This window comes from Anopheles marshallii, chromosome 2 (assembly GCF_943734725.1).
Source record: "Anopheles marshallii chromosome 2, idAnoMarsDA_429_01, whole genome shotgun sequence".
NCBI classification, from domain to species: Eukaryota; Metazoa; Arthropoda; class Insecta; order Diptera; family Culicidae; genus Anopheles; species Anopheles marshallii.
In genome coordinates, this window is record NC_071326.1 from 69,641,441 (window position 1) to 69,664,021 (window position 22,581).

Sequence of the window (22,581 nt, forward strand, 5' to 3'; positions counted from 1 at the left end):
AGCCGTCTAATACGCAAATTAACCCACCGTAAATATATGGAAATCACGCAATTCATTAAACGGAAATGGATATTAAACTTTAAATGCACTATGAAAGGTATCGAAAGGAGTGAACGATGGAGCAAAAGGGAGAATGGAATCAAAAATTAATCTAAATTTGATGGCAAATTGATTGCTTTGGACGCCAAAAGTACCTAGCCCTACAAATATCATAAACCTCTCACTGATGAATCAAGGCAGAATGGAATAGAGTGTTTTTTTTGCGGTGTTTACTATCTGATTGCTGATAAAATTTCGAAAAAAAGTTTATTCACATAAATCATAGGGTAGACAGATAATCTAAATTCCTAGGAATTGACTTATCGTTACTGTTGACGAGGCTACACATACAAGAGCGAAAAAATATCGATGATATTATTATGTGATTTACGCATTAAATTACCCGTAATGAATTTATAACTGTTTGCAGTATAACTTACAACAAAAAATGACTCGATTCTGACTAAGTTTAGCAGAGAGGTTTGTAATTTAAAAATAAATCGCCAGTATGATAAGTGTTTCCATCACAAATTAAAAGAATGGATTTTTTTTTAAAGAAAATACTGACAGTCGAGATTATAGCGGAAACTATAACTATAAAACTATAACCTATAAAACTATAACCAAACTGTAAGAAACTATAACCGCTATAACCCGGAAAAAGTACAGAAAAATCCCGAATTTCCGCGTAAGTCGAATCCGGAAGCAAAATCGTTTATACTTCAAAGTTGTATAGCTGACTTCCTTCTCTGCACTTTATTTAGTCGGCATTCAGTCGACTTTTTAATGATAATATTAAAAGAAATTAAAAGCAAATCATATGTTTTCTTATAAAACTAATGTTTTATAAGAAAAAAGAAAGGTGTTTTCGACTAAATTTGTACCTTTTAGCTTAGATTTTGTGCAATAAAGTGACTCAACTCAGTTAAAATTCCACCTCGTATCTCCGAATCCGCGTATAAGAGGAACCGTCTATCTCGGGGAGTGCCTGTACTTTAATTTACCTTAAATCTGTATTTAAAATTTATAACAAAATTTGAAAGAAAATTTTTAACCAATAAATGTTGTAAGAATGTAAGAAATGGGGCACCAGGAATGGTGTGGATCGCTTTAGCACAAATCAACACAGTCTTCAATGCCCATCATGTAATACTTTTTTATCTTTCTTTGAAGTCATTGAGAGAAAGAGAAGACATCGTAATATACCTCGTTATTTAATGATTAATAAAAACGCGTTCCTCCCAGCACACAACACCACACACACTGAAGAGTGTCTTAATTTTTGTTTTACAATTCATCAGCCACAACAATGAAGAAAAAAATATCACCATGTCCATGCTTCATTATTGTCATGTTTTGGGGCCAAACAGTTAGCAACAGTGACCTCCCCAGGTTGACGAATTAATGTTTTCCCACAGCCGAAACATTTCAAAAGGAAAACCCGCTGAAATGTAGCCCCCCCAGGAAACAAAAGTTGACAGAGATGAGAGAAGGAAATAAACATAACAAATTCCGTCACTTCCCCAAATGGAAAGCTAATGGACGGGAAGGAAAGAAAGGTGACAAATGGTGGATTTGTTACACCACAAAAGTGACCTGTGAAAGTGGTGATCAGTAATAATGCAGTGCAGCTTCGAGCAAAATAGGGCTCAAACGTCATTGCAGCATTTGATAACTTCTTAGTTTGACAACTCCAAACAGAAAAGGGCTTAAAACGTCAATGCAACATTTGTACAACATTAGCGTCAATCATTTGTTGAGTGGTTCCTGCATCAAAGTGACCATTGATGACTACAGATTTATAATATTTTACATACCTTGTGCGAGATCCGGGTCCAATGTTTTGTGAGGCCTTTGATGATTTTGAGCATTGAGAGCAGGGAAAGCTTTCCTTCGGGATTTCTCCGTTCACAAACAAAAACCCACAAACAATCGACAAATAGACGGCTTTGGTTGAATTATGTTGCTAACGGTATCACGCAACCAGAATTAAAAACTGTTTCACCTTTCCCATGCCAAACTGTGGTGCCCTTTTGATTCGTTTCTTCTTCCTCTTTGGCTGCTGCTACTCTGGAAGATCATCAATCTCGCTCGATAATTTAATTACACTGCTGCCCAATCTACGCACTCACAAACATACAAACATAAGCACACACACACACAGCACCCACTGTAGAGCATTGGAATCGAGGTTGAATTTTTATCACGATTTACTGTTAGCGCACAAACTGGATTTTATGCGCAAAACTTAAATGTGCTTCCCTTGGATGCATTCACCTGTAATTTATTATTCACGCCCTTCAATCATTAGGAAGTGTTATGCTTCGGGTGGAGGTGAGGGACTCACTTTTTCACATTCCATTCTTCGCACACCGGCACGGTTCGGAACCACAACATGGAACAACAAATTCCACACCTTGGCATCACTAAACTGAGACGAACGTCGCGTGTTGGAATTATCCGGGACGTAAAGTAAAGCACTATGTTCAATGGTGCAGCGCTCGTTTGGGGGTTTTGCAGTCGAATTTCAGCTTCAGTTACCCTGGCAACCGATCGAGCAATCAACAATGAACGAAGCTTGGTAAACGTTTGCCAAGGAGTCATAAACCAGGCAGCAATTTTTTTCTTTTTGCTGTTGGTGTTCCCTGTCCCAAAAGACTTAAAGGGCTAAGCACCAAACGAACCGCAGTGGGTTTACAAACAAACATAAAAACAGCCGTCGTGAGGAAATGAAAACACCAACACCACATTGGCCGCACGGTGGATTTGACCAAATAAACAACACGCCCGTAAGAAAAGTGCCGTAAGACCTGAATTCCGCACGCACTGGTCGGTATTTTCCCAAAACCCAAGAATAGGCCGCCTGGCCTGTGTCGAACTGGTAGAACTGAAAGGGTTTAAACTCAGCCACTCTAGTGTGGTGGGATAGTGAAAAAGAAGAAGGAAATAAAGAAATCTTTAGGCTCACTTTTCTTGTCTGGCCTTTCACTTTACTGGGGGGTTTTGCCTACTTCGATCGGTAGAAGAACCTCTCGCGACTTGTCTGCGCAACAGCTTTCAACTGCACTTTTTCACCAATTTCAATACCGCAAACATAAACTCGGCCTGTGTAAAAGAACACTTTAAATAAATCTTCCCACAGGCATACCGGTTGACTCGAGCGTAATTCGGGTTTTGTTTAACCGAGCGACAAGAAACACTACCGGCCCGGAGTTTTATCTTATCGTTAGCTATTTACGCAGAGGAGAATGAGACGTGAGAAACAAATGTTGCGATACGATACGGCACGTCACGTATCAATTCATGGTTTTTTGATTGATCACTTCTGGGGCTGGGGTATGATATGCTGCACAATGCGTCTATTTTTGAGGCGCTTGTAGTTGCGGACTCCAGGAACTACCGAACACAAAAACAACACGATTACCACAGCAACGGAATCTCGCTGATCCGTGATCATACACACGGATAAACGGGTTGAAGTGAGGGATATCAATTTTCGGTTTGCCTCCGGCAGGTATAATGTTCGATGTTTTAAGTGGCAACTATTAGTAGTTAAGAATAGTCCCATATTTGTAATGCTTTACATAATCACGATAAGCTTACCTAGCTTCGATTATTGCGAAATGATCGTGGTGAATTGGCTCTAAACGGCGAACTCTGCAACAATTTAGACCGATTTCAAACCGTATTTACGAACCTTGGCCTCAACTGTCAAACGGCAAACGTCAAAACACACACACTCGGTCCGTATTCCGAAAAACAATTGGTACGGAACCGAACGTTGCATTTGTCACGAGTGGAAGGCGAAACACGACAGAAAAACAAAGCAGTTTTCTCTAAATTGTTCGGTGATTCTGTAATCCCTTCCGAAGCAAATCGAGCGCTAGCGAAACTTGGCCACTCCGCCATCGTCCCCGGACAGACATCTCGGACCGTTTCCCGTACTTGCTGTTATACCCGGTGGCACTTCTCACGAGTATCTCACCGGCCACGGAGGGTCTGCCACGGAAGCAGCAAAAACACCAATAGAACCATCGGAACCATCAAGGATGTCGGCAGCTGCCTGTACCGCCGTACTGAAGCAAGAGTTCCCATCCATCGATGGGGAACTGCTAACGTATGTGGAAACGGTGCTCCAGAGCAGTGCGGATGAGTTCGAGAACGGTGAGGAGGTGTATGAAGCGGTTGGTGCGATTCTGCACGAGGTGTCACAGGATAAATCCGAGGACGATGTGCGTGAGATCTGTGACAAATTCCTGCGGCTGTTGAAACCCTCGAATGGAACGGTTGGTGTGAATGGGGACGGCGATGGGGGTGGGGGCGGATCAGAGAAGCACAAGAAAATTCTGTCCGCACCCATTAATCTGGGGGAGATGGCAGCAACGCAGGAAGTGGCGAATGACGATATGCACAGCATTTGGGTGGTGCAGCGAGACGACAGCCTTAAAGTGGATAGTAAAAAGCTGGAAAAGGCCGAAGCGAAGCGTCAACAGAAGTTGGAAAAGCGACAGGAAGTGAAGGCGGCGGCCGCTGCAACTGCGGCAATCGTACCGGTGCTGCAGACCGCCACAGCCTCACAGGTGATTAGTAAAAAGGACAACAAAATGGAATCGAAAGGCACGAACCGTTCGATGGACATTCGGATCGATAACTTCGACGTTTCGTTTGGAGACAAAACGTTGCTTCAGAATGCGGATCTACTGTTGGCGGCCGGACGAAGGTACGGGTTCGTTGGGCGCAACGGTCTTGGCAAGACGACACTGCTGAAGATGATCTCGGGCAAGCAGCTGCAAATTCCCAGCCACATATCGGTACTGCACGTCGAGCAGGAGGTGGTCGGCGATGATACGACCGCGCTGGACAGTGTGCTCGAGGTGGATACGGTTCGGACGGATCTGCTGCAGCGAGAACGCGAACTAAACCAGCTCGTTGCGGCCGGTTCAACCGAAGCCAACCTGGGCAACGAACTGTCCGAAGTGTACAATCAGCTGCAGGCAATCGAAGCGGATAAAGCACCGGCCCGTGCCTCGATCATCCTGAATGGGTTAGGTTTCACGAAAGAGATGCAGGCTCGCGCCACTCGTACCTTTTCCGGTGGTTGGCGTATGCGTTTGGCGCTGGCGAGAGCGCTATTCTCCAAACCGGACCTGCTGCTGCTGGACGAACCGACCAACATGTTGGACATAAAGGCAATCATCTGGCTGGAGAACTATCTACAGAATTGGCCCACCACGCTACTGGTAGTGTCGCACGATCGTAACTTCCTCGACACCGTACCGACCGACATACTGTACCTGCACTCGATGCGGATCGAAACGTTCAAGGGCAACTACGAACAGTTCGACAAAACGCGCACCGAACGGCACAAGGCACAGAGGCGTGAGTACGAAGCGCAGCTGGCTCATCGCAACCACGTGCAGGAGTTTATCGATCGGTTCCGGTACAATGCGAACCGGGCCGCGAGCGTACAATCAAAGATTAAGATGCTGGAAAAGCTGTAAGAGTTTTGGATCTTATAGAAAGGCAACCGAATTGATAGTAATGCCACATTTGCTTTCTTCTCTTTTAGCCCCGAACTGAAACCGGTGGAAAAAGAAATTGAAGTGACGCTTAAATTCCCCGAAGTAGAACCACTCAATCCGCCCGTGATGACACTGAACGAGGTGCAGTTTAAGTACAGCGCAGATAAGGTGATATTTACGAGCGTTAATTTGGGTGCTAACCTGGATTCGAGGATATGCATCGTAAGTGGGAATTCGCACAGGAAACGATCGCGTGATTATGATTAATTATATTGCTCTCTACACATACACACAGGTCGGTGAAAACGGTGCCGGTAAGACAACACTGCTGAAGATTGTCGTGAGCCTGCTGCAACCGACGGGCGGTTTGATCCATTTACATCGTGGCCTTCGGCTCGGATACTTCTCCCAGCATCACGTCGACCAGCTGGATATGACTGTAAACAGCGTGGAACTGCTGCAGAACGCGTACCCGGGCAAACCGATCGAAGAGTACCGGCGTGTACTGGGAAGTTTCGGTGTATCTGGCGATCTTGCACTCCAAGTTGTCGCTAGCTTATCCGGAGGTCAAAAATCTCGTGTCGCATTCGCAAAAATGTGTATGGGCCGACCGAACTTTCTGGTGCTGGACGAACCGACGAATCATCTGGACATCGAAACGATTGAAGCGCTTGGAAAAGCGATCAACAAGTACAGCGTAAGGAGATTTCTTTTTTCGTTATATCCTTACTTTATGTTCGCTTTGCGCTTACAATAATTACAATTTTCTTCTCTTCTAACCGGTTGCAGGGCGGTGTAATTCTAGTGTCTCACGACGAGCGATTGATTCGTATGATTTGCAAGGAGCTGTGGGTTTGCGGTGACGGCACAGTGAAGAGCATCGAGGGAGGCTTTGACGAGTACCGCAAGATTGTCGAGCGTGAGCTGGAAGCATTGGCTGCCTAATGTAAACAATAATCCTCGACCCTACTACCCCCATCCCGTACTTGTAAAGCCTTGCTATTATATGCTCCCTTTCGTTCGTACTGAAAATGTTTGCTTTTCGTATTGCAAAAAAAAAAAGCCAAACCCGGGACACCCACACATTCATTTGCCTAGCAACGATGTCCAATCTTCACTGTTTATGTTTATCCTGTAGCAAATTATTTCCTCTCTTAGTTAACTTCCTACGAACAAACCACCTCACAGGGTGTGAGTTTCTCGGCCTATTTAGGTGTATTAAGTTGACTCGTTGCGGGCTACATAGAGTGCTGAGATGGGGATGGGAAACTGATGCACACACTAGATCAAAAAACGTAATACAAAATTGTTTATAATAACAGCAAAAAGAACATGTAAATTTCGCCATAAAATAAGAAAACATGCCGAAGGTACGCTTGTTCGCTAGACGGTTCTACCAGAAATTAACGCTCATTATTCCTTCCGGTCGATCGATACGACCTTCGGTTAAAATTTTCTTTATGAGCCCTTCCAGCCGTGCCTTCGGTCCGCCCGTATCGATGCGGTTCAATGCAGTCATGTAGTCACCCTGCAGCACCTGTAGCACCTTTATGAACTGCTTCCCATACGCAGCGTGCAGATCCGAACCGGCCGTCTGCATAAATTCCGCTATCAGCGTTGCGCAAATGTCGGGCTGCGGGAAGCGGTTCAGTATGTTCGTTAACCAGCGCCAACCATACTCGAGCCCGTGCGGATGGGGCGTCGGATCGTCCTTACGCGGCACGGTAATGATGACGGCTGCATAGAGCCTCGCCAAGCCGGACATACGCTTCAGATATTGGTCCTGCTTTTCGAGCACGCCACCGTCCGCGAATCGATAGCCAAGCGTTTTGAGAAAATCTTCCTGACTCTGGCCTTCGTGCTGGGGCAGATAGTACGGCACCAGGTAGGGACACTCACGGTGCAGATACGCTAGGAAGAACCGTCCAAAATCGGGAAATCGTTGCCAAAGTGCGACTGCGATGGCAGCCACAGGAAAGGCGGCACTCGCGTTACTGGAAATACTCGTATCCGCTTGACTCTGCAAGAAGAAATTGGATAGTTTTGCATTACTCATCTCAAGAATAAAGTCAGTCAATCGCCTAGAATCTTACCACAAATTTTTTCGCCAAAAGCATCGTACAGTACGTCCGACCGAGTGGATGCCCATTGATGGACACCATTCCATCACCAGCCTTAACGTTCTGGCCACTAAGTAGAGCCGCCAGCTTGTTGTACTTGTCGATAAAATGCTCCCGATTGACGGCGGATATGGCGTTCACCGGAACATTGATCGCTTTTTGACAGTTGAAACGATACGTTTTCATGGAAGGATCGTCCATCAGTTGCTTTACCGCCGTCTGGTGCTGTTCGTAGAAGCTTTTTATTTCGTTGTAAAACTGCAAACACTCTGCCGAAACCGGCTGGAAGAAAGGTTCATTTTCTGCTGCCTGTATAGTTGATGCAACTGGTTGTGTTGCGCCAGTCGCACTATCCGTACTATCGGTTGGTTTTGGATCGGTTTGTTGTTGCGGCTGCTCCTGAGTTGATGGAGCTGGCGTTTCCGACGCTTTCGCTTGTTCCAGTTTCTCCTGCTCTTGTTGCTGCTTCTGACTGGTTTCGATTTGGGCCAATATTTCCGTTACTTCGGCATTTACCTGATCCAGCAGCTTGCAGTAATCCGTTGCCTGATCGACCTCCGTTTGACTAACTTCCTGGTTGGAATTTATTGTTTGCAGCAGCTGCTCGAAGTCCTTCTGTAACATCCGGACCGCTTTTTTCTGGTTGGTGAATTTCGTTGCATGCTGCACACCGATCACGGTCAGTGCTTTGGTGAACGTTTCCGTACCCTGCCGAAATTGTCCAATGTGTTGACGTATCGTATCTAGCAGCAGTGCTTTCCTGCGTATCTCCTCCTGGCGCCGTTTTAACTGCGCTTGAATGTCGCTTAATCTTCTATTTTCCTGCTCAATTTCGGCCTGCCTTTGGGCCGACGCTTCCTGAGCTTGCCGTTCCTGTTCTTTGATGGCGTTTAGCAAGCGTTGCTCGATATCCTTTTCCTTACGGGCAGCATTTAGGGCTGCTTCTTGTAGGTTTTTTGTAAGCTGTGCTTCACGTTCCTCATCGGCTAACCGTATTTTGGTTTGCCGTTCGGCAAGGGTCTTCTGAACGTTGGCCAACCTCTGCCGCTCAATGTCCTGTTGATGCTGTTTCAACTGTACCGCCGCACAATCCGTCACTTCGGTGTGTGTGATGGGTGCAAATTGTGATGTGGTAGCTTTCTTCTTTTCCGCTGACTTTGGTGTACCGTTCGTGCTAGCACATTCATTCGAAACGTTTGGATCATTTTCTTTGATAGTATCATCGAAGCTTTCCACTTTTATGGGTGACTTTTCGATGCTTTTCTTTCTGGAAAGATCAGCACAATCAGGACCAATGGTACGTTCCTTTATGTGTGGGGATAATTTAGCAGCATTCCTCAGTGCAGAGATTTTCATCGAATCAAACCCGGACAGAAGATCTTCGATGTTTAACTGTGAAAAAACGAATGTGAAGCTTTATGACTAGTTGTTTAAAGATAGCGATAACCATTGCACATACATTATGCTTCGAGGCCATAGTGTTGTAAAACTTTTTCTTTTAGCAAAAGCGCTGCAAAAACTTGTTAAAAACTGCGCAACCAAGCGCGGAAAACCAAAATAACGCACTGCTTGTTTGTGTACAATTGTTTTGACAGCCGCCGTTATCTTGCATGTCAAATTCGGTCGACATTAGTCGACATAGAAAAAGGAATGGTTTTAAACTGCTTTTCTCGAGGCCATGAGTGTTGAATATTGTAAAACTCATTGTGTAATGTGAGCACAAACATTTTATAATCGATTTTAATAAATTCATAAATAAATTTAGTAAAAATTAAACGAAAATCGTTTGAATCTCGACCACGTGCTATATATACACCTTGACATTGTTTACGTTGCAAGCGCATGACGTCTGGTTAAAAAATTACCACCCAAAAAGTGTGCGCGCGTACGAAAGCCGGTGATTTTACCAATTAATACAATTGCACAAAACAACAACCATGGAACAGCAAAATGAAATTTACGATTATCTTCGTTCGGTGGACTGTTGCAGATTGTGCTGCTTACGGTTTCTAAAGGGCACGAAAGAAGAATTCATCGACATTGATGCTGCTTTGCTCAAGGTTTGTTTCATGCGATAAGAGTGTTCTGTTCGCATAGGTTGATTTCTTAATGGGATTTTCCCTTTCTTGCAGCGTGGCCTAGAACCTGCCGTTCAAGAAAATGGACAACAGCAGGTGAAACGACTAAAAGAAAATGTTTGCATTGCTTGTCTGGGGCTGTTCGACCTGGGCCGCATTTCCACACTAGCTAGTGAAGTGCAGGAAAATGCAAACTATCAACAATACCAGTGTGAAGCGGGATTTCTCACCTCTATCTCGTTACCGATAGTTCTACATCTGAGGCAGCTTGCACTGTGGTTCGACGTGTTAGACCGGTTTCCACAAGTATTTTCCGCTGCCAATGCTCCCGACATAGCGGTAAAGGATGCACTGAAGATGATTATAATACACCAGCTCGAACAAACACTCGGTAAACCATTTTCCGTGGATGGTGTGATGATAAATGTACCGTACAGCTACGCCATGGAACAGGATGAGCTGGCCACACTAGAGCTAATCAGTCCCAGTGTGTTTGCTAAAAGGAAATCTAACAAGCACACCAAAAAGGAATTTATCTCTAGAAATGCATTTGAAAAACATTTCACACCGGCTGCTATAAATACGGATCGGTTTCGGAAACACTATGCGGTACCTCCAGTTTCTACGGAGAACGTGGGATTGGTGCGCGGAGAGCTCTCATTTACCGGGCCAACCATTTTTCTTGCTGGACGGTACAATAAGTTTTCCCGCGAGCTTAGCCAGACGCCCTGGGTAATCGATGGCAAGCGTAAGATGGAGGGTAGTGTGCAGGAAACGATTGCTGCTAGCATTGCGCCACATTTCGGCGTTTCGGACGAACAGCTAATCTTTTCCTCCAGCGGACGGGAAGATGTCGATGTGCGGTGCCTTGGGGAAGGCCGTCCATTCGTGTTGGAGATTCTCGATGCAAAAACGGATCAACTGTCCGAGGAAGTGGCGGTCGCGATGGAGCAACAGGTAGGAACGTCAAACACGGTAGCGATAAGAGATATCCAGCTAGTGAGGCGAGAAGATCTGGTACATATAAGAGGTAGCGAAGAGGACAAACGGAAGTTTTACCGTGCCCTCTGCGTGACGGTGGAACCCGTGACGGAGGTGATGGTGCAAAAGCTACGCATAGACGAACCGTTCGTGTTGCAACAGGTTACACCATTGAGGGTGCTGCACCGGAGAACACTACTGGCACGGCCCAGGACAGTGTACAGCGTGCGTGCGTTTGCTTGCCGTGGCAATCCGCATGCAATGGTGGTTGACATTGTTTCACAGGCCGGTACGTATATAAAAGAGCTGGTGCACAGTGATTTTGGTCGCACGGGACCAAGCTTTCGAAGCATCATAGGGACGGCAATCGATATACATGCGCTCGATGTGATGGCGATCGATTTGGATTGGCCTAAGAAACTGCGACGATGAAAACGGAACAATATATTAAACACAGACAGCTAAAATTAGATCCTTTTGTATGCTTATATTATAACATAATTGTGCGAGAAAGAAAACAACACTTTTCCCAACGCATATCTCAAGCTCTATAGTAACATTAGTAAATCATTTAAGAAAAAGTAAAAAATATGGAAAGTTGAGTATTGTTTTATAAATATTTGTAGATTAATTTCGAATTCTCCTTTTTCTAGTATGCTATTCAATTTCATGGACTTTTAATTAAATTGTAAATAGTGCTTCTACAACGTTGATCAGTAAGATCGTCGCAATTCCGTTCACTGTAAAATGAACACCCATATCAGATTAGTTCCCTTTTCAAGTTACGTATGAAGCAGCACAACACAATATTTAGCCCAAATGGAAGGACACGAACCTTCTCCATATGCACAAACACACCTTAGGGCAGCTTTTGCTATGATACTCACTTTAAGGTGATTAATTAAGAGTCCATTGAACGGGTTAAGCATTGATCCGTTAGGGGTATAGCTCGCAGCGTAACAGCACCGATATCCTTCTTATCAATCAGATCCCACCGGGTGCGGTTAGAAGAGATAAGCTCGTCTCTACACCCATACTCACGTCCCTGTAAGCCGTGAACACTTGTTCCCCTTGTTCGTGCTGTTTAATCGATTATACAAACACAACTGGCGTCGGAAATCCAGCCGAAATCCCAGGGGTGTATTATTGGTATTTGATGATTTGCAGGACTTGGCAGAGACTTTCCGATGGTCGAGCCCACCGAACTCGTCTCTCCAGCGACTCGAAATCAACCATTTCCAGCTAAAATGGAACAGAAGGAAAACAATAGACGATAATTATCGTCCCAACTCTCAGGAAGAAAGCGACCTTGCAATACCTCGTCGCAAGGATCTTGCTCACGGTCAAGCGTATTGATAAACCGTTCCGAGAACGCAACTATGCCACACCACGTCCTAAAGTCTATCTGCAGCTCGTGGAACGGATCATAATTCAGCTCCAGCAACTCCCGAATAGCCGCAATCCGTTCCGGCGTACCGTGAAATCCAAGTGCTTCGTGGAGCGCTTTGTCGAAACAATTCATCGGGATGTATCTGGTCACGTCCGCCAACAGATTCCGCGTGCTATCTACCTCGATCGGTCCCGTTTCCGTTTCGGGCAGTGAGTCACTGTCAATGCTTTCCAGCACACCGGACGCTTTCGGTTCCTCTCGGGGTAGATTACGCGCAAAGATCCGATGGTACAGCTGCTTCCGATCATCACTCAGCACAACGTAATCGTGCAGGTACTCGATCGGGGTCATACCTGAAAGTGGAAGATGAACTTGTTCAATAAGGTTGTCGGGTTGCGACCGGAAGTTAAATTGTTGGAAATTCTTCTCAAAGGTGTAATTAGTGGTGGAGAATAGAGAATAGGAGTCACAGTTACGATACAATACGGGTTAGTTTGCGGGTATCGATAGGCAGCTCGAAACGCGCTGAAGATCTAGAGTACTTCCGGGGCAGATCGATCCACTTCTCGTAGTCAACGTCACTGAGCTGTTTGGCCGAACGTTGCAGAGTCCTTACGGCTTCGGTTTGAAAGTTGAGCCTGTCCATCGTTGCTGTACGAAAGGCTTCCCGGATGGCGCGCCCTTTCTGTTAAAGCACAAGACCAAGATGTTAGTCGTCTATAATGCCCAAGAAACAGCAGATCCTACTAACATAGCGTTCAAAGATCATCTCGACGATGTCAATGTTCAGACCCCGGCGTAGCAACCCCAGCGATTCATCGTCCAGGAAACAATCCTCCTCGGCTGGCTGCCCCACCCCGTCCTGATTGGCACCCGCACCGAAACCGGCCGGAGGTGTTAGGTCCTGCGCTAGGCAGAGCAGGTTCTTCCCCGTCGGCACTAGCGACGGTCGGGCCGAGTAGTTCGGCGAGTCCGGATCAATTTTGGCGATCTGCGTTTCCGGATCCTGGTTCGGCACGAAGCTGATCGTTTGCGTCAGCTGTTTGGACTTTTTGCGCCGCTTACCGCGCCGCCTCGGTGGGTCCTCTTCCCCATCGTCCATCGCGTTGATACAGGTCATCGGTTGTGGCGGCGCCCGGCCAGATCCGGGCTCGGTATCGGATTCGCCACGCAGCTTCATGTCCTCCGCGCCGCCAATTCCCGCGGTACGTCCGGTATCGTCCGCGACGGCCGACTGGGCCGCGGGCCCACCACCTGCTCCAACACCGCCGCCGGGCCCGGTAGGACCGGTTCCCCGCTCGCCGGTACCGCCGTACCCGAGCGCTAAGCCGCCAACACCACCACCACCACCACCACCGTCATGCAGCTGGCTCGGGCTCAGCTCGGAAGACGCGTTCCAGTAGAGCGTCTCCTGGCTGTGGCTGCGGCGCAGGTCCAGTATCAGCTGTTTGCGCTCCTGCCCGTTGGCGGTCTGCGGTTCCGGCGTGACGCACCGGCGCGCCAGATGCGAACCGCCCACACTGGCACGCGTTCGACCGCTGGCCACCGTCGGTGTCGGCGTCAGCGGTCTCGAATCCGTGTCCGTGTAGCGCCGAAAAAACTCCTCCGGCACGTGGTCCGGTAGTTCGGTGCTGTCACCCGGCAGCGCCTTGCCGTCCGCATCGACCAGTGCCGCACCGGTACGATCCATCATCGCCGCTGTGGCCGCGCCCGCCGGCCCACCATGCCCGTGCAAATTAGCCACCTTGGCCTCCGTGATCCAGGCGTCCTTTGCCAGTCGGACCACATTTTTCACCTCCTGCGCCGCCGGATGATTGCACAGCACCGAGCAGCCTTTCGAGTAGGGGTTGTACAAACCGCCGAAGGGTCGCAATGCCAACGGCACCTGGCGCGTAATGGCACACGGGGCCAGTATGGCGGGATCGAACTCCTTCTTCGGACGCACGATGCGCTTCCGCGGCGAAGCGATCAGCCCCGTCTTCGTGGTAATATTCATCTGGAAGGTTAAAGGGTAAGTGAATAACCAAATCAATTTACAACAGAACGGATGAAAAGTGCAAACGATTCGCTGTATTGCTGCTTCTGAAGGTGAATGAAAATTGGATGTTTGACTTCACCAATTCCGGTTGCCATTGGCGACCAGGAACGCGTTGCCATAGGAAGTACACCGTGGGCAAGCGTAGTTGATTGATACAGTTTATGTGGGCTTGAACTTGAAACAATTCCGATAAAAAACAGAGTTCTTTGCGTTCAAATGATAGGCGGTTATGTTTGAATCTCTTCAAGTTCAACTGGAATGCATTAGGCAGAGGCGGATTAATCTCTTAGGAGACCCTGAGCGGAGAGATAATTACTATCTCACTAGTGGTAGTTATTATCACACCATGGGCTCATCTTGGCCATCTTCACGGAGGGACCCGGCTATATTTTTCAGTTTCAGGTATTGCTTCTAGGTTCTTCAGGTAACCTTCTTCTTCTTCTTTATCGACACAACAACCTCAAAAGGTCTAGGGTCTAACCCTGCTATTTCTGGCTTTCTGTGACTTTATTTACCCGTAGCTGAATAGTCATTCCTGCGTACAGGGGATTGGTCCGGATGGGATTTTGGTCCGGTCCGTTTGTGTGAAGACCGACGCCACTACCATCATTCCAAGGTAACCTTGGTGCTCAGGAATTCTTCAAGCTCATACTGCTCTCAGTCCGTTCTTTGGATGATTCAATTTGATTCATGATGATTCAATTCTGTTCAATTTGAACTGGAATGTGCGGAGGTAGATCTAGGAATCTTCGAACTTTCTGGATATTGCTCACAATCCGTGGACCTCCTGATTGATCTAAAATGTGCAAAGGTAGATCTGAAATCTTCTAGATCTCGATCAGATCAGTGTGTCAGTCGAGAAAGCATTGAAAGCGATGTCTGCTTGCAAAAGTTCCAGAAAGAGCTGAGGATTCCTGGATATTCTGGAGCTTCGGTTTGTGTTTCATGGAGTCCCATGCAATGTTTGCAATTCCCTCCACTTCTTTCATCCAATAAATAATTGTATTGTAACGAACTTTACTATAAACCATTAAGTAAACAAAGGAAATAATGACAAATGTTTATTTGTTTGTATTGTCCATTTTTATGCGCACCAACGATTCGTGAGGAAAATAATTTCATTAAATTTAAACCGAGGGTAATCAATCTAAATCTCTCTGTTTGCTGTTGAAGGTGTTGAACAGGTGTTGTACTGCACAGAATGGGACAGTTTTATACCAACATTGGCGACCGAGAAAATGGCGGTAAATAATAAACGGTAAGATGATGAATCGCGCCACAACCCATCGTCAACTCTTTGGTAACGACAGGCCTGTCGGAAGCGGGCACGACCCTTCCACCCTCCGCCGGTATCAATCAAAAACGGATAATCCAATTCTTGTGACCAGAAGGCTATGCTAAATCACGGTTATCACACACACAAACACACACACCGAGCTGGAACGAAAGAAACAAGCGCTATAAACAGCGGAAAGAATATGGTTATGGTGGGCGTTTTAAAATTGCCCATAAAAAGGCACCCGCGATGGGGGAGCGAAGGATCGCTTTTTTATTTATTTATTTATAAAGCCATCCTTAGGGGAAAAATGGGTGTAGTAACAACTTCATTCAACTACACTTTCACTTTTCACACAAAACCACCCGGGGGCCGAAGGGATGGGTTTTGCCAGACCCCGGAGATAACTCGTGCAAGGAGGAGAAGGTTTCATTTTTTCCGGCTTTTTCCGGTTCCCGGCACACGCCTCGCTGGTGATGTCCCGCTCAACCTCCAAAGTCCCTCTTTTTCCTCTTCCCCCTCCCCCACCCTCCCCGGTTCCCTAACCCAGCTAGTGGTGGTTTAATTTTGAACGCAATTAATCTTCATTATGTCTCCGCGACTGGAATCTGGTCCGCGTCAACAGTGTGAGATGGTGATGAAGGATACAAACGGGGTGGACAGCCGAGACCGAATCAAAAAACCCAAAAGTCATCACGCTCTGAACGGTTCCCTCCTTTTTTTCGACCCGAAAGAAAAAGGATAGCTTTGCAATTTAAATGGAACATGGTTAACAGAAAACGGGATAACAACGTGAACGAGTGATTGAGCGTGCCTTGGCGGGATTTGATGCGGTTTACGGGAGACGGCACTACGGATTTACCGAAACAACCAAGGAGTGTGGGTATAGTTAGCTCTTAAATTAATTTACATTTACCCCATTTTATGGAGGGTTGAAAAGAACTGAACCATTTTCGAAAACAAACAACAAACTTTAAGCTTTTCCATGTTGCGAAACGGACGGTGTGTGTATTTGCTAAAGAGTCTCTACTAAGTCCACTACGAAGGTGTAAACTATGTGCCGGAAATCAATTTTCATAGGATTACAGTACGAAGGTTTTATCAGAGAGAGGGAACATTTGGTTCCTTCCAGCAAATAGGGTAACAAGTATCAGCTTAGGGGACGGTTTGCACGTCTGCACACTTGTAGGAGTTAATGTCGGACACACTCAGCGGGAGCGGTCCGTATCAAAATCTACCATCGAGACCATCCAATAAACGGCATATCTTGTAAGCACAAGGCAATAAGATCGGCCGATAACCGAGGGAAGCGGAAGGATTTGTAATCACCGCCAACGGCGGTGGCAGGCAAGCTAATAAAGTTAACTACCCACGCGGTGCTCCCGGTTGTCATGGCGATATGCTGTCAACCGTGCAGACGTTTGCTAGCGTAGTACGGCGGGAAGTTTCTGTTTGTTCTTAGGGCCCGTTTAACGATTCGATACACGATCATCAATCGCGATGAGGATTGGAACGAATGCTTGAAATGATACGCTACAGGCGATGTGGGAATTGTTTGACAAATGCTATAAATACAGCAATTAGCTATTTAAAATTTTCACTCCTGCCTGTGCGACACGTTTAAATGGCGGGTAATAATCATCCTTTGGTTTTAATACAATCGCATAAAGCACGGGAGTGTGTGAAAGGGTTTATTTGGCATCAACAGTGCATCAAAATTTGAAGACACGCAGTCTTTATTGGAGCGATGTCTGTCTCGTTCTTTTGTTGGATATTCGAGTGTATCTCAGGAAGGAAGTGATATCAATTACTGGGCATCATTCTATGCATGTCTAAGGACTTGAAAGACGCACCATAGTCTGCTTCTTTAGATTGGATGCCTTCAAACTAGCGATTAACGTAGGCTAGGATAGAGTCTACACATCATGGACACTGCCGTCATACAATTCGTCTGCTTTAGTCAACGTCTACCTTCACGTCCCATGGCACCTTTACGTCCCATGGCACAGCGGATGTTTGTGGCTTGCCTACTCACCAGAACTGTCAATAGCTCTAGCTTTTTACTTATACAACCGCTTCACGGATTCCTGCCTGCTGCAGGAGTCCACTAAACCGCTCACGGTCGAGCGCATTCGTCGGCCAATCCACTATCTCGGCCTTACTGGCGCAGGCATCAACGCCATCACTCCATCTCAATTTGCGCCTACTACACCTCCTCTGCCCATGTGGACGATCTAAAAGGATGTTACGGGCTGGGTCGTCCAGTGTCATTCTCATGACGTGACCAGCCCACCGGAGCCTGGCGAGTCTAATCCGCTGTACGTAGAGCTCGTCATTGTAGCGGCTCCTCCATTGTCATTCCACACATAGGCGACCAAAAATCCTTCTGAGCTTCTTCCTCTCGAACGCGGCTAAGAGAGTTTCGTTAGTTTTGGACAAAGTCCATGTCTCAGAAGAGTATGTGAGTACTGGAACTGTATAAGTTCTATATAGTACCAGTTTCGTTCGTCGCGAGAGATGTTTTGATTGGAGAAGTTACCTCAAACTGTAGCAAGACCGGTTGGCAAGCCAGCAGTTAGCTTTTTACAAGGACTTAAAATATATGCTCCAACATTTTCCCCTTCTGTCTCGTCCATTGCCAAGAATCTCCCGGAAAAGCAAACTCTAGGAACTCCTCAACTTCTGCGGCTGTGGCTTTTACCGACATTTCTAATCTCTTACCTCCATGTCCCACTTCAAACTCAGCAAAACATAGACAATTTATGCATTAAAACTAGGTCCAATGAAATACCAAGTGCTAGAAATTAGCTAAGGAGTAATTCTTAGTCATTTCCTTGGCTTACAGGATTGGAGGTTTGATGGTAAACATAGTATAATATAGTATGATGCACGTGGATTTGAAACAAAACTATTTAAAGCAATCTCGCGTCCATCCAGTGGATGGTTAGTTCAACCTTTGCAAGACATGAATGAAGTCGCCACAGTTCTTAACATAACCGGATTCCAAATAACCTCATATCGCTTACAAATAAATCTTACAACAAGAAAATTCAAGCTAATAAACTTTTTGTTCCTAAAGAATGGCCAAAATCTTAATTTAAAGAAGAATTCCCGTTAGTTTATTAACATTTCCTTCTGACATGTGGTGAAAGGACATCTTATACCAGGTGTACTCGGTCGAAGCAAATAGCCTTAACACACGAGTGGACAAATTGTGTTGTACCTTTTGGGTCTTTTATGAAGGAAACACAATTAAACAGTTTTAGTTGATATGTATAGTCAAAATGAGCATTGCAGAAGGGTTCGATTGCCACTGTGAACCTTCCACAGTGATGTAGATAATGTAAGTCGACACAAAAACCCAGAAGGCTCAATTTAATTCAAGGTATATTACATAAATATTTCCATATAATTTGGGAAATCTAGAGATCTTCCCAGACTATGCATTTACTAGACTAAAGATCCAAGTCCCGGTACAGTAGAATAAATCTAGGATATCACGAATATACATTCCAATTTCACAATTGTTCAGAAATCAGTGGAATAATTCTTTGAATTGCTGAAATACGCATCAACATTTTAGCTGATGTAGAAATTATTGTTTTAGTGCAATTTTAATAAAAAAAAAAACACATTTAAAAAAAATCAGTATGGTAATTGATTTACGGTCTAGACTTGTTCACTTCATTGATTTGTGGTCTAGAGTGGCTTGTTTCACAACTCATTTGTAGTGCCTAAATCAACTTTAAATGCTATTTATTAATGTAACATCATGCATGCCGTATTGCACAAAGGCTTCTTACAATTTTGCAACAGTTCATAAACCATCAGCATTATTCGCATTACACGCCTAATTTTAGGTTGACAAACCTAACCTTCCACAACCGCCCATCAATTCCTCGTCCTTGCGTGACAATACACTGCAAGCACACGGTTGTTGTCCGCAGTGGAAAGATCGTTTCCCTCACGGGACTTTAAACGCCCGAAAACCTTGTTTACCTCATGTAATTGCCCGAGCAATAATAAAGCCCGACCATGCCGTCATCTTGGCGAAGAGAAGCAAACGGTCCTTTGCCTTCTTTTGGTTTAGAAACCGAGCTTCTTTGCGTCATTACAAGGGACCGCTTCGCTAGTGTCAACATTCTTCTGCCCAGTTACGTCATGTGCCGGTGCCGATGAGACCGACACCTTTAGTTCGCTTTTATTTGCCCAGCTTGCCTGGTTGGGCCTGTCGCACACATTGTTTGATACTTCCACATGTTCCCGGCAGAGCAGTGGCAGCGTAGTGTCCGGCGGGATATGGTACCCTCTGGAAATGCCTGGCAATACGCAACAATGGTCAACAGAAGCAAGCCAATTTGTCATTCGCACGATGAGTGATTGCGAACGAAGAGAATTTGGATTTGTGTTTGCAGGAAAAGCAATTGTTGTTCTTGAGGCAAGACGGTGGCACGAAAAAGCAAAACTTGTACTACGCCTCCAGATCCGTCGCTGGCAAGTTGTAAGTTTTAAACAAAGTTAATAAAAAGGAGAAGAATACATGAAAATTAACATAACGAATATCTCATACAAAAGAATATAATAATACCTCAAACAGCAATACAAATTGGAGAACATGAAAAAATCTGTAGAATACATCAGATAAAAAGCGGAGTGTTTAATGTACTGTAACCGCCGGCATCGACTACGACTTCGTATAAATATCCAACGAACCGTGGTCACGTGCAGGCACTCAGCGAAATTGAATCGGATCGATGACCAAAGACACCCGCCGGCTAAAACACACACACACACACACACGATGCCTTTGCCAAAGGGTTATTCGTTATCCTCTACCGCATCGACCGGATCGGTAACAACGGAACAGAAGGTTGAAGGGATTTTCCCTTCCGGCTTTGTTAGATCTGTGTCCAGTTTTCTGCTCGGATTGGTTCTTATTACTTATATCCGCCCAAAGTCTGTGCGCTGTCGGTTAATTTATTCGGTGTTCTAATTCACCGATCCGTTGTGGAACGTTTACGGATGTGCCGGGGAACATTCCACAAGCACTGCTCGGACAGCTAGTGCTTGAGTTTAAGCATGCCAGCTGGAACCGCGCGAAAACCCGTCGGCTTTGGAGAGGGGTTTTGGCGTGTGGAAATTCCGAAAACAACAAACGAATTCTAGTCTGCAAGCGTATCACCAACGCCTTCTTGTTTGTACAGGTTCCTCAAGCCATTGAGCGTGGGTAGTGCCAAAGATCACGAGCTGTTTCTTGTGTCTCCTATTCTTGGTGCTGATGCTTCCAAAAAGAAGCTCCTTTTTGTTGGGTTGGGATTTCTTCTCTCCCTCTGGCACTCTTGGCGACATTCAGAGGATCTCCTCTGTGTTCCACGCACGATCGCAATGCGCCGACCGATCGCTGACGACAAGCTGTCTGGCTCGTCCAGACACATCCCAGGCTTCTTTCGCAATCTACCTTGCCTGGGCCGGCATTCTTGGGCCACCGGCTCATTATGCAGTAAAAGGTGTAAAAATCCTCCGCATTTCGGTCCAGATCCTGCAGCTAAGCACCTGGGAAAGGGATCGCCCCAGGGTGCCTACCGTAAACGGGCAGCCTCCTGTTGCCTGTCGGTGTGTGATTGCCGAGGTCACCCAAAAACTAAACTTAAGAAGTTTATGCTTTGTTTACTTTCGCTCATTAACGGGCCTGCCTGCGCTCGGGGATTGCCGTACGACACTCTGCGTCCGACCCCTTTCGTGATTTCGGTGCGGTGTCTGAGGAAGCCGGTACTTTCCCCGGTACCTTTACCGATCGGTGGGTTAAGTTGCTCCGGTACTTATGGAAACGGTTCCGTGCGAAAACAGCGTGTAAGGAGTCAGGGTACGCGAACGTGTGTAAGTGGCGTCCCGTGCTATTCTGAGCACTGCGGGATTAGTGGGGAAATTGGAAAACATCCTAAGCATCTAACCCGGCCGTACTTCGATCAAACGATCAAAAGATCAGTCATGGAAATTCCGATCGAAGCGCGTGAACGTGTGCAAAAGATTAGACAGAAACGATTGATCGTAAGCGAGTAGCGAAACAAATAGATCCCTGCATCACCGACATCAAGTTATTTCATCTCTTTGTACAGCTGTTTGTTAATGTGTAATGTTTTTTTTCTAGCTGTATTTTGTTACAGAATTAGCTCATTGTAGATACATGAAAGTTCCAAAACAAACATTTTCTTGCAGAGAAAGCAAAAGGTAACTTGGATTGTAGCAAAGAAATATCGACACTTTGTACTCATTACTCACAGCGGCACATCACGTTTAATGCGTCTATTTTTACCTTCTTTCCGTTTTATCTTTAAAAAAAAAAGCTCAATCCCATCGGTGCGATAAATGATCATTTCCTTTCAATAAACGATCGATTCGAATGTTCTTATAACACCCGCCCGGCCGGCATAACGCTTCCTACTCCGTTGCCTAGCAACCCGGTCACGGCAGATTTGGTCGTCTCTACTCCACCATTTCTAATGTGCTTCCTTCCGGTTCGGCTTCAAACCGGGCGATGGCTTTCCAATTCTACCGACGGCCATTGTTGGGTAAGTCGAATGGAATTTTCAATCCATTCCATTGGTGCCCGAGGACCCGAGCACGGTGCAATAAATAATGAAAAAAAAACCATCATCTTTGGAACGATGCAACGAACTCGTAAAGATTCCTGCTGGGCTTTATGTTCTGTTGCATTTTTGAAAGCTCTTTTGTACGATTGTTACCACAGACAACGAGAGATAATTTTCGGAACGAAAAGGACGTGGAAGAGGACGCGGAAACTTTCGTTTCTGGCAGCAGCACGGAACTCGGAACTCTTTTTTGTTGTGTCTACTTCCTTTCCAGTCTAAGGGACCGGCAATGTTGTCCTCTTTATGGTTCCGGACATCCAATTTTTCCAGAGTTCCCGTGTTGTACGCTTTGTACCCTTGTAGGATGCGATCGTACCTTTACCAACACGGAGCAGTACAATGATCGGAAAGATGCAAACCGGATCTGGTAGGTCGCGGCTCAATGGGTGATGTAATTGATGGGACAAACCGGACATAAAGGTGTCCACCGACAGAATTCCTCAACGCTGGAAAGCGCACAGAAGGGGCGGATACTCGCTAACGCATT

The 22,581-nt window shown here is 45.9% G+C and overlaps 4 protein-coding genes across 4 annotated transcripts; 2 read left to right on the plus strand and 2 right to left on the minus strand.

Annotated features, from left to right (window-relative positions):
• The first annotated feature begins 4,088 nt into the window (after positions 1-4,088).
• Positions 4,089-6,506, plus strand: LOC128719199 (ATP-binding cassette sub-family F member 3). The gene is made up of 4 exons (XM_053812821.1): positions 4,089-5,536; positions 5,609-5,783; positions 5,857-6,258; positions 6,351-6,506. Exons 1-4 carry the CDS (start codon positions 4,089-4,091, stop codon positions 6,504-6,506), a joined length of 2,181 nt encoding a protein of 726 aa, XP_053668796.1.
• A 448-nt stretch (positions 6,507-6,954) lies between these two features.
• Positions 6,955-9,158, minus strand: LOC128708612 (mRNA export factor Gle1). The gene is made up of 3 exons (XM_053803592.1): positions 9,141-9,158; positions 7,655-9,073; positions 6,955-7,581 (listed from the first exon to the last, which is right to left on the minus strand). Exons 1-3 carry the CDS (start codon positions 9,156-9,158, stop codon positions 6,955-6,957), a joined length of 2,064 nt encoding a protein of 687 aa, XP_053659567.1.
• A 460-nt stretch (positions 9,159-9,618) lies between these two features.
• LOC128708711 (putative tRNA pseudouridine synthase Pus10) lies at positions 9,619-11,172 on the plus strand. Its single transcript, XM_053803691.1, has 2 exons — positions 9,619-9,741; positions 9,814-11,172. Exons 1-2 carry the CDS (start codon positions 9,619-9,621, stop codon positions 11,170-11,172), a joined length of 1,482 nt encoding a protein of 493 aa, XP_053659666.1.
• A 711-nt stretch (positions 11,173-11,883) lies between these two features.
• On the minus strand, positions 11,884-14,126 carry LOC128707778 (uncharacterized). Its single transcript, XM_053802734.1, has 5 exons — positions 13,484-14,126; positions 12,882-13,387; positions 12,617-12,815; positions 12,059-12,483; positions 11,884-11,982 (listed from the first exon to the last, which is right to left on the minus strand). Exons 1-5 carry the CDS (start codon positions 14,124-14,126, stop codon positions 11,884-11,886), a joined length of 1,872 nt encoding a protein of 623 aa, XP_053658709.1.
• Positions 14,127-22,581: the final 8,455 nt, after the last annotated feature.

Bases quoted from the DNA above. Each gene is read 5' to 3' on its own strand.
- LOC128719199 (XM_053812821.1), top strand. From the start codon at position 4,089: ATGTCGGCAGCTGCCTGTACCGCCGTACTGAAGCAAGAGTTCCCATCC. The intron at 5,784-5,856 runs GTAAGTGGGAAT...ACATACACACAG, and splicing joins TGGATTCGAGGATATGCATC to GTCGGTGAAAACGGTGCCGG. The intron at 6,259-6,350 runs GTAAGGAGATTT...AACCGGTTGCAG, and splicing joins AAGCGATCAACAAGTACAGC to GGCGGTGTAATTCTAGTGTC.
- LOC128708612 (XM_053803592.1), bottom strand. The intron at 7,582-7,654 runs GTAAGATTCTAG...TTCTTCTTGCAG, and splicing joins TTTTGGCGAAAAAATTTGTG to AGTCAAGCGGATACGAGTAT.
- LOC128708711 (XM_053803691.1), top strand. From the start codon at position 9,619: ATGGAACAGCAAAATGAAATTTACGATTATCTTCGTTCGGTGGACTGT. The intron at 9,742-9,813 runs GTTTGTTTCATG...CCTTTCTTGCAG, and splicing joins TTGATGCTGCTTTGCTCAAG to CGTGGCCTAGAACCTGCCGT.
- LOC128707778 (XM_053802734.1), bottom strand. From the start codon at position 14,126: ATGAATATTACCACGAAGACGGGGCTGATCGCTTCGCCGCGGAAGCGC. The intron at 12,484-12,616 runs GTATTGTATCGT...TTCCACTTTCAG, and splicing joins CGATACCCGCAAACTAACCC to GTATGACCCCGATCGAGTAC. The intron at 11,983-12,058 runs GTATTGCAAGGT...GTTCCATTTTAG, and splicing joins AGCAAGATCCTTGCGACGAG to CTGGAAATGGTTGATTTCGA.